This window comes from Mus pahari, chromosome 10 (assembly GCF_900095145.1).
Source record: "Mus pahari chromosome 10, PAHARI_EIJ_v1.1, whole genome shotgun sequence".
Taxonomy (NCBI): domain Eukaryota; kingdom Metazoa; phylum Chordata; class Mammalia; order Rodentia; family Muridae; genus Mus; species Mus pahari.
The window spans coordinates 66,021,978-66,033,227 of record NC_034599.1 but is presented as its reverse complement, the minus strand read 5'-3'; the positions used below and the strand labels follow the sequence as shown (position 1 = coordinate 66,033,227).

General features: G+C 44.5%; 1 protein-coding gene across 3 annotated transcripts in view; it reads left to right on the top strand.

Annotated features, from left to right (window-relative positions):
- Positions 1-11,250, top strand: part of Aqp9 (aquaporin 9) — a 49,421-nt gene that overhangs the window by 24,436 nt on the left and 13,735 nt on the right. For all 3 annotated transcript variants that reach the window (XM_029543645.1, XM_021207696.2, XM_029543644.1), the window contains 2 exons: positions 3,802-3,928; positions 9,411-9,548. In XM_029543645.1, coding sequence (XP_029399505.1) covers positions 3,802-3,928; positions 9,411-9,548 — 265 coding nt within the window. The remainder of the gene's footprint in view (positions 1-3,801; positions 3,929-9,410; positions 9,549-11,250) is intronic.

Sequence of the window (11,250 nt, the reverse complement as noted above, 5' to 3'; positions counted from 1 at the left end):
GGTTTTTGTGTTTGAGTTTGTTTATATAGTGGATTACGTAGATGGATTTCCATATGTTGAACGATCCCTGCATCCCGGGGATGAAGCCTACCTGATCATGATGGATGATCGTTTTGATGTGTTCTTGGATTTGGTTTGCAAGAATTTTATTGAGTATTTTTGCATCGATATTCATAAGGGAAATTGGTCTGAAGTTCTCTTTCTTTATTGGGTCTTTGTGTGGTTTAGGTATCAGAGTAATTGTGGTTTCATAGAACGAAACCTTCTGTTTCTATTTTGTGGAATAGTTTGAGGAGAGTTGGAATTAGGTCTTCTTTGAAGGTCTGATAGAACGCTGCACTAAACCCATCTGGTCCTGAGTGTTTTTTGGTTGGGAGACTACTAATGACTGCTTCTATTTCCTTAGGGGAAATGGGACTGTTTAGATCGTTAATCTGATCCTGATTTAACTTTGGTACCTGGTATCTATCTAGAAATTTGTCCATTTTATCCAGGATTTCCAGTTTTGTAGAGTATAGGTTTTTGTAGAAGGATCTGATGATGTTTTGGATTTCCTCAGGATCTGTTGTTATGTCTCCCATTTCATTTCTGATTTTGTTAATTAGAATACTGTCCCTGTGCTCTCTAGTGAGTCTGGCTAAGGGTTTATCTATTTTGTTGATTTTCTCAAAGTACCAGCTCCTGGTTTGGTTGATTCTTTGAATAGTTCTTTTTATTTCCACTTGGTTGATTTCAGCCCTGAGTTTGATTATTTTCTGCTGTCTACTCCTCTTGGGTGAATTTGCTTCTTTTTGTTCTAGAGTGTTCAGGTGTGCTCTTAAGCTGCTAGTGTGTGCTCTCTCCAGTTTCTTTTTGGAGGCACTCAGAGCTATGAGTTTTCCTCTTAGGACTGCTTTCATTGTGTCCTGTAAGTTTGGGTATGTTATAGCTTCATTTTCATTAAACTCTAAAGTCTTTAATTTCTTTCTTTATTTCTTCCTTGATCAAGTTATCATTGAGTAGAGTGTTGTTCAGCTTCCACATGTATGAGGGCTTTCTGTTATTTATGTTGTTATTGAAGATCAGCCTTAGTCCGTGGAGAACCACTGGACTTGATGGGCTATTTCAACATAATGAGATGTATCAGAACTGCAGCATTTGAAAGTATTTGAAAGGGGCAGTGGAGCTCAGTGAGGGGCGGCGGTTGATGCTCGAAGCAGGCAGCATTTTAGTTTGTAGTTAAGAACAGATGGGTTTGGAGAAGCAAGTGAGGAGAAAGACGCATAGTGAGCAGGCATGTAGAGGTGGGAGTGGCAGCTATCAGTTCCAAGGGCTCAAAGAGGCTGGCATGCAACGCTGTGGATCTGTTTTGGGCGGAAGGAGGGCCGGGCTCCATGGGACAGTGCAATGGAGAGCCTGGATGTGCAGCGATGTTCTCAGGCAGCAGAGAGAGTTTTACACACAGCTGGTGGGGACTCTGGCCAGAGGCTGTAGACAGAGGGAAGTATAAGAACATCGCTATGAGTGTTCAAGGAGGGAAGAAGGGAGGTAAGATAGCTCCACAATGTCTGGCTTAGTGGCCAGCAATAGAGGGGCATACCTCACATTCCAGTTAACCACCAGTCTGCCCTTTTGAATGTTTCCTATCTTTTCCATTGAGACTTTCCCTTGCCCTCAAAGGCATGAAGATCTGCTAATGAAACCAGGACTTACTCAGTTATGGTCACAGTCCTACCCAGAGCAGTAGCACACACACAAACATCAAGTGACCGGTCTTTGGAAAGTCAACGAAAACAAGCGAAACCACTCGAAGCCTTGCAACTTCCCCTCACCCACATTTGACTCTATGGTTAGCAGTGACACAACAACTATTTCCACCGCCTGTCAGAAGTGGACCTTCCCCTGCTTGTTATTGCCAGGAAGTGAGTTCATGGCTAAAGTTCACGGACTCAATTATTTGAACCCACTGGCTCTTAACTTCCCTTTTGCGTTTACATTGAAAACAGTCCCTGCGTTTGCACTTATGATCAGCGTTTGCTGTTTAAATAGTGCTTTTGTTAGTGTTATCTCACTTGAACCTTTATTGAAAAACCCCTGGGAAGCAAGCCTGAGGAATGATTGTCGCTGCTTAGTGAAAGGGCAAGCCGAGATTGAGAAGCAATGTGTTCACTTCTACAACCATGAAAGGGGCTTTCACACCCAACAGAAAAAGTAACAATCTGATGTCTTGACATGAATATATTAGAAACTAATATTAGATACATTTAACATGCGTATGCTTTCTTTTTCTCTGTATATATGTGTAGTGTAGGCACTCTGCTCTGCACCCCAGTTAAAGCCCCCATGAGCAGCCAGTGCCACCCACAAGGCAGACATACGAATGCAGAAGCCTCCAGGTAATTTCAGTGGCATAGAAATGAAATGTCCTGCCAAACCTGCCTGAAGCTAGGGTTCATCCACAACACAAATATAATCTTAAGTTTGAGGCAGCTCTGCGGAGGTGGAACTCAGTGCTCACATGGTCTTCTATTAATGGAACTGAGTCCAGCAGGGGATATTAGTTGTAGGAAGGCAGTTGAGTAGGCTAAACTGATGAGAGAGTATAAGTAAATATAAGTTCAGTATATAAGTAAAAGATGAAAGAGGGTTTGGGGGCACGGGGATAAGGGTCACAGAAGCCCCTAATAGCTCACCCTTCCTTCCACCCCACTCCCTCAGCCTACAGTGTGATTTATAATACCCCTTGCTGATGCTCCCAAGACAATTTCAACACCTAGGACAGAAAAGGAGAACACTTTCCAGAGTGAAATCAGATCGGTCAGAGGCCTCTCTGGACACGGTCAAGCCATTTCAAGCTTTTCTGTTTCCGCTGGACCTACACTAGGGGTTGTGTAGCAGAATCATGACCAGGGGAAGACTCTTGTTTGGAGGGTTCCAGCTGCTTTTGCCCTGGTTGTCCAGAGCAGCTCACCTCGGATGACAGTAATATCCAACCCTACTTCCTGAGAGCAATCCTGATGCTATTCACTCAGTTCAGAAGTTATACTCAGAATTTGATTGGCTTCAGATTACAAAGACAAGATGAAGGCACAAATGTGACATTAGTTTGGACAGTCGTGATGATAGGGATCCTAAGTGGGAAAACCAGCCGTTAGGCTATGGAATGGAACCAGGGCACTCTGGAAGGGGAAAGAACACACTGCGATTGTGCCTTGATTCACCATTTAATATAGAATACGGCACCATGGCTGTGGATCAAGTCTAAGTCTTCCTTGCAATGTGCACACCAAGGGCTTCCTTCCAGAAGCCAAGCTCTTCTGCTTCTCCTAAGGCCAGTAATTTGCAAATAAGATGGGTGGATATATCTTTGAACTGGGGACAGTGGGATCCAATGACCACCAGTTTATCATCTGTCTTCTACCTTTGGGGAGGGGTAAGTTGAAATCATCCCGTATGTATTGAATGTCTCCTATATAACCAGTTCATCACTATCAAGAAGATATTTGTATACAGTGTTTACACTCCCAAATTGGGAATCTTCTTTTTTCATCCCTTTGAGGAGTCTAGCTCATGGTGTGAACTTACCTGATATATATTATAAGCAAAATGTTTATATTGTATACCCCTGGTAAGATTCATTCACCTGTAAGCTGGATATAGCCTTGGAGACAGCCAGAACATTATAATTTGAATTGTTTGGAATCTAAGGAAGGTTAACTCATGACTTTACTTTAAAGATACATACACAACTCCGTGCCATATTGCATCAGGCAGTGCCCATGCCCATTTCCTTAATGAGTTGTTTTGTCCTTTTCCTTCTAGGTCCTTGGATGTGGCTCTATTGCCCAAGCAGTCCTCAGTCGAGGAATGTCTGGTGGAATCCTCACTATCAATATTGGATTTGCGACGGCAGTTGTGATGGCTCTTTATGTGACTTTTGGAGTCTCTGGTATGCAGTAGAACTCCTTATCACAACTATTAACAGTCCTAACATGCTAGCAGTGTTGGCCACTCTACATGCTTTCTTTTTTTTAAAAAAAAAAAAAACTATTTATTTTTTATTTTTATTTTTTAGATTTAATTTTTATTTATTTTTTATGTAGCTGTACAGATGGTTGTGAGCCACCATGTGGTTGCTGGGATTTGAACTCAGAACCTTTGGAAGAACAGTCAGTGCTCTTACCCGCTGAGCCATCTCTCCAGCCCACATGCTTTCTTTATTACAGCTCAACAATGCTGCAAGAATGTGTATTGATCTCCTTTTTGTAGATGGTAAAGTTGAAATACCAACACATGGTTAGTGGCCTCTGCAAAGGCAGGGTTAGCACTCACACCTGAGCCCTCCCTGGCAGTTGCAGTGTATTGTCCAGAAATCAGTACTTTTTCTTTTATGAATCTCACTCTTGGAAGCCATTTCCCAGATAAGCTTGTGAATAGCTAAGCAGAGGTCACACCAGCAGAGGCATGTCCCTGGACCTTTATCAGCTACAATCAGAGAAGCTAGGTCTTGTGCAAGGTCAGCTTGGTCTTCATGACAGTGTGTATCTGAGCTAGAAAACATTAACTTAGTTCTTCCCGGATGGCCAGGTTAATAATGACCACCTGCAGGGTTTTGCAAAGCAAAATGCTGTGATGCTGTTAAATGCAGTCTGGAAACTTAAGAAGAGGTCGGGAGCAGTGCCCAGTGTTTTGAGTCATAGAGATTCCCATGTGGGTACCAAGCACTAAAGCAAAACTGGTCAGAAGAGGACATTGAGACCCCTTGGCATGTTAGGCACCATGCTAGGCCTGGGACACTCTTAGTGACCTCTCTCCCTTAGACTAATGTTCTGTTGGAATGTGCAATGTCTTCATATCATACAGAGAGAGATGGATCTGAGAGAGGGTCCTTAAATTGCTATAAGTCCTGAATTTGGCAGAGACAGAGCAAAGTTGACCCTCGGTGGTCTATTAGAGGAAAAATTACTCTGGAAGAAAAAAAGGATCCTCAAGGTAAGCTGGCTGGTCTTGTGATAAATATGCCACTGGGATGCTGAAGAATGATGCCCAGACTCCCTGTAGCTTTGTGGGGGTGTGACACTGTAAATGATCCTTGACTGGGTGACAACATTTCCATGATTATAGGAAGATAGCCAGAGTTCTGTGTTTGTGGTGTGTTTGGCATGAGCAGTGTCTCCAGTCAAGTTGCCAGGCTTTTGCTGTGACTCCAACGTCATACCACTCACCATAAGGATAGCACAAGACTTGCTGGAATTGTTCCCTGTTCATGCCAAAGCTAGATTAGTGTGGGGACCATGGCACCAGATGTGAACTACACTCTTGAAACAGGTAGTCAAGATGTTCCATTACTATCCCCACACCTTCCAGCACATTTGGGTAAGTGTAGTCTCCACACATCCATTATAAATAAAGGAACATTTTCAGTCTTTTTTTTTTTTTTTAAAGATGGAGACAGGGTTTAGAGCATTGCTTCTCAGCCTTCTTAATGCTGCAACCATTTAATACAGTTCCTCGTGTTGTAATCAACCCCAACCATAAAATTATTTCATTGCTGCTTCATAACTGTAATTTTGCCACTGTTATGAATTATAACATAAAGATCTGATATGCAAGATATCTGCTATGTAACCCCTGTGAAAAGGTCTTTCAACCCCAAGAGGGGTCGAGACCCACTGGTTGCAAACCACTGGTTTGGAGGATTTTGCCTGCATGATACCCTGAACTGAACAATGACATGTAGCCACGTGGGACTTGGATTCTGTCAGTGTAGTTGGCCCCTGTCACTGCCACTGCAGCTCATGGCTCTTTGCGTTCTTTGTTATATTTGGGGACTTGAAGAGTCATTGTAAGAGAAAGAGTTGGAAGGACCATCAGGAAGGATAAGGGAGTAGGAAGATGGCAAAGAACTGTCCCATCTGGCCTGTGTACTGAGGCTAAGTCCTCAGGAGTGAGAATCAGAGAGGCTTTGGGTCTGACCCAACTGTTTATGAGAGACTATGAGAGTCCCCAAAACACAATTAAAATGGTAACTGAGCCCAGCTCAGGATATGGTAGTGTAAAGTTGGAGTGGAGGCACCTGCCTCTGTTTGGAACTAGCATAGTTCATGCTCTGAGGATCCATAACTTGGGCATGGTCAGGACAGTGCATGCATTCTCCATGACAACCACACAGACCACAGCATCAGTGGCCTTGGGGACCAGAGAAGACCATTGTGTCAGAGGTGTCTGTCAAGGTGGCTGTACCTAACAGGCTCTGTAGCTACATGGGAAGCCCCTTTGAAGACTCATGAACAACCAGTGCATGCTGGACATGAATATAAATGTGATCCCATTTTGAGGTCACAGGCTGATGGGGTCAGTGGCCTTTCACTTTTAAATATAAAGAATCAATTTGCTATAAAGGAGTTTTAGCATTCTGCTCCATTGTGAATGTGCCAACCAACCAATCAGAGCTTACTGCATCTAATTATGTAGCATAGTGGTTAGCTATTTTTTTTTAAAAGTTTGTGTGTGTGTGTGTCTGTGTGTCTGTGTGCACATATGTCATGGAATGCATGTGGAGGCCCAAGGTTCTCTCCTTTTACCATATGGGTCTCAGGAACTTGGGGTGGTGGGGTTGGTGGCAAGTGCCTGTACCTTACCCTCTTAGGCATCTCAGTGGATCACATTGGTAACTAGTTTTGATGTTGCATTCTGTAAATGAATTAATTGAAAAAGCAGAATAGCCTTGTTCGAAGACAGGATAAATGTAAGGTATCTATCGCAGAATTGTGCAAGAATGATGAAAAGGAGTTTGCCTAGAACAGAATCTTAAAATAATTCACTTAGCTCACCCAAGATCCACACTGTGGGCCTGTTGGACTCCAGTTGTTCTCCTGGGGGCAGGGTCTTTATGTGGATAATACGATCATCAAAGCAACCTCGGCTGAGCCAATATTTGAGGGCAGGACTCTCTGCCCCTGGTGCTCATGTTCTTTCCACTACACTGCTCTGGCCTTGGCCTTGCAGTAAGCTTCTCAGGTCTGGAGGCAGGAAGTTCTATCGCCCATCTGGACTCCAGCCATTGCTCCTCCTCCATTTCTGAGCCCCTGTTTTCCTTTGGCCCCTTCTTCTCACTAGTTTTCAGGGTTTCCTCCTAGATCTGCTCTGACTCCCCAGACTTCTGTCACCTGAATCATCTAAACAAAGACCAATGGCGATTTCATTGGCTTTTTAAAAATCTAATATGCCTACCAAGTAGCTGACATTGCATGAGGCCTGAGGCTAACTAGGCTTTCGGGGTGCTTGCTAGAGATTGCACGGGGTAAACCTACCTGCAGGAAACCTTATCTTAGAAGAGAGCTTGTTCTAGAAGCCTCACATGTCAAGGCACTCCTGAGGGATGGTTTTGATCAGAGGTGACTCTTTAAGTATCTCTTGTCCTTCCATAGTGAGTGCCTCCAGGCTGTCCGCCTTAGATCATAGGTTCTGCCCCTTTAGAGAGAAACAACCATGCCCTTTGTCCTGCCTGGTACCTTTACTCATCTGCTCTGCTCAGAGATTCAACTCCTCTAAGCTCAGAGACTCCTCCAGGCTCAGACCCTGCTCTCCTCTGAAGTCTAGACATGGAAGGTTTCATTCGGTCTATAGGCTGCTGTCCCATCTTCCCTTGCTCACCCTGTGGTAACTAAAGGGCTCTCCATGCAGCCATGGGAAGGAAAGGAACAGATGCAGCCTAGTTCCAGGAATTTCCCATCAGCCCCTGTGTTTGTCCAAATTCATATTTCCAACCGTCCTACTAGGCTGGCTTCTGGAACCCATAAAAGCAAGACCCCACAGATGAAGTGCTCATAAGGATCCAGGGGGTCATTCATGCTTTGATATTTTGGAATTTTCTTGCTCTTAATTGCTGGAGTTGAATGGCTACCTTTGTGGCTTAGCAGCCAAAATCCATCGTCAACCTTGGGCTGGAGATTCAGGAAAGCATGGCTCTCTCTAAGGATTCAGGATTATCACCTCGCTCATCATCACCATTGCCATCAGGAGCTGCCATCTCTCTTGTTCACACCTAACCTGAACATCCACCTTTCAATGTGCCCACTTTGAAAATGAATTTGATCCCCCTTCCACATGAAATACTATCCATGTTCTTCAAGTTCATCTTATGCATCCCTGTTGATTTGCTATAAAGGATTTTTAGCATCCTGCTCCATTGTGAATGTGCCAATCAACCAATCAGAACTTACCTAATTATGTACCATGCTATTCAAAGTATGTAGCTGCCTGGTGGTAACTATTTTTTTTTTTTAAGTTTTGTGTGTGTACACCCACCATGCAAGCTCTGATGTGCATAAATGTACACACACTTAATTATCAAGGCAGATACATCTTGCTTTTAGATTTATTTTTAAGTATGTATATGAGGAGAAGGGGAGGATGTGTGTGTGTGTGAGTGCACGTATATGCAGAGTCCAGAATAGGGCAGCTGGAGTTACGGATGTATTGAGCTACCTACCTGGGAACCAAACTTGAGTCCTCTGCAATATGAGTTCCCAACCACTGAGATAACTCTCCAGCCCCAAGGCAGAGAAATCTTTATACACCCGTTGAAGGAGGTCTAGAAGTGAATTAATGGAACTTAGCTTTTAAATTCAGATGAAGTTGGACTTGGATTTTGGTTCCATAACTCGGTGACTCGAGAAAGCTCATGTTTCTCAGTTTGCTCACTAGTTAAACAAGGGCAGAGTCCACTCCATTAGGTTCTTAAGTCTAAATAATACCACAGTGACAGGATCTGGCAAATCACTCAGTAAATATTGCAGCTGAGTCCAAAGCCACATGGGAACATTGGTGGCACCACACAGAGCAAACCTTCTCTCCGACCTTACAGGTAGCTGAGAAATCAGCAAGCTGCTTTCGCTACCCATGGCTTTGGGTTGTGTTAAAGGAGCTGTTGCCACATTCCTATGTGGGAAAACACATTGCTTATGCAGAGGGACCTAGAAGGATCCATTCCAACATGGCAGGTACCTCTGACAAAGCCCATCTGCCTCTGGGATAGGCACAGGGACTCCACCAGGACGGCATCCCTTCCCAGCGCTAAGAATGGCTTTCCAGCCTCTGGGCACGCACCTTCTGTATTTGTTAGATATGTATTTAAACCTCAACTGCCTTACCATATATTCACAGTAATAGTTTACAACAATCTACTGGAGGTGTTCTTTAACTGATGGCTGAAACTCCACTTTAACAAAAACCAGCTGCTTACTCACACCAAGTGTTTAAAGGTCTGAGTTCCTTTTCATACAGAAAACTGTTCTAAAGCGGGGGTGTTTAAGGGTGCCACAGATGCTTAGGTCTCCCTCCCTCACCCAGCACTCTCCAGTGTCTGTTTCCATCTCCCCATGCTCACTTTCTGGCCTCCCAGCTTGGTTGTCTCTTCTTCCTTGCAGGGGGCCACATCAACCCAGCCGTGTCTTTTGCAATGTGCGCCTTTGGAAGGATGGAGTGGTTCAAGTTCCCATTTTATGTGGGAGCTCAGTTTTTGGGAGCCTTTGTCGGGGCTGCAACTGTCTTTGGCATTTACTATGGTGAGTACTAAACCCCCGAGTCCAAAGATTTGGAGGGCTGGCTGGCGGGGCATCCTGGGAAAGCCTGAGTTCTTAGTAGGAAGCAGGGAGACAGCAAGAACAGGGAACATTGTGACAATGTGGCCGAGTTATCAACTGGGGTCAAGTTATGAAGCCCTTTAATAAAGTCCATGAAGCTATCTTTTTTTTTTTTTTTTTTTTATCTAAAGAGGCTTTTTGTTTGCTTGTTTGTTTTTGTTTTTAACTTGTGTCTATGTCTATGCACCACTGTGAGTCTGCTGCTCACTGAGGCCCGAAGAAAGCATCTGATTCCCTGGAACTGGAGTCACAGGCCACTGTGGGACCGACACCACGAGGGTGTGCGACCCAAACTCAGATCCTCTCTGGAAGAACAACTACAGTTCTTCACTGCTGAGCGGCCTCTCTAGACGCCAAGTATGAATCTTAAGGAGGGATGGCACGACTTTTAAGATCCTAATTTCAGGCCCACCCTGCACTGCAATCTGAACAGAGGCGACGTGCCAGTTGCCTTTCTCCTGCTTTCTCTGACTTGATGAGAAAAGTTCTGCCCAGTTGTGAAAGCTGTGGCCCTGTAAATGTTTAGAGTAGGAGTCGGAGAACATGCCTTTGAAGAAGCACAGCCAGAGACAGGCTGTGGGCAGCCTCTGCCCCTTCTAGCCAGGGCATCTACTCAGGAGCCCTCAGGAAAGTGTGCTCCCGGCCCCGGCAATCACAGACCCAGGACTGAGCTATGACCAAGACAGTTACCAGCTTTGTGACTTAAATACATCATTTTGGAATGAAGCAACGTGGCACATGCCCATAATCCTAGTACCTAAGCGGTTGGGGAAGGATGGACGACCAGGAACTCAAAGTCATTCTCAGCTAGAAAGCAAATTCCAGGCCAGCCTGAGTGATTTGAAACCTGGTCTCAGAATAAATAATGAATAAGTAAATAAATAACAAACGAGACCACATAGGTCTCAGTTTCCTTCTCTGGAAAATGAGGGACTCCCAAAGTGCTTAAGGCTCAGGGATCTTAGTATTCTCCAGCACTAACTATTAAAATAGTTCTTTGCCTGCAACCCAAGATGAGCCTTGGAGCATTCTGAGTGGCAAACTGAAGACACTGATAACCCAAACCCTAGGGAAACAGCTTGGACAAAGGGGCTTCTTTCCACAGTGTCTCTCTGAGAATTAAATGTCTAACGGAGATTCAATGTCGGACCAGAAACTCAGAGCCAGCAGCTCAACAAAGAGAAGCCTCGGTGGGTGCCACTGGTTATCAGTGGCTGCCGGTTCCCTGCTTCTGGGGGGAGGGGCTCTACAGACCATCCATAGTATCTTCATTATCCGGGTACACTGTCAAATTCTGATGTAAAGTTTTAGGAGCAACGAAGAGCACCATAGAAGCTGTGACTTCTGCTTAGCACAGGTTAAAGTCACATTATGGTTTTAGATTCATCTAAAAATTCCAAGAATTCCCCACATGTACCCACCCAAAGAAGATTGGCTTCCAGGACCCTATAAGAATTCCATCCAAGTTGAGATGAAAGCACTGGGTCAACCACGGGCTTTCTGCTTCTACTTCATCATCCTGGGGTCCTCCTGGGGGGTTCTCTGAGTCTATCTCACCATAAAGAGTGCTTGGCTCCTATTGATTTGCTCAAGACCAAGCACGGGTCTCTGTCCCCCTTTGATT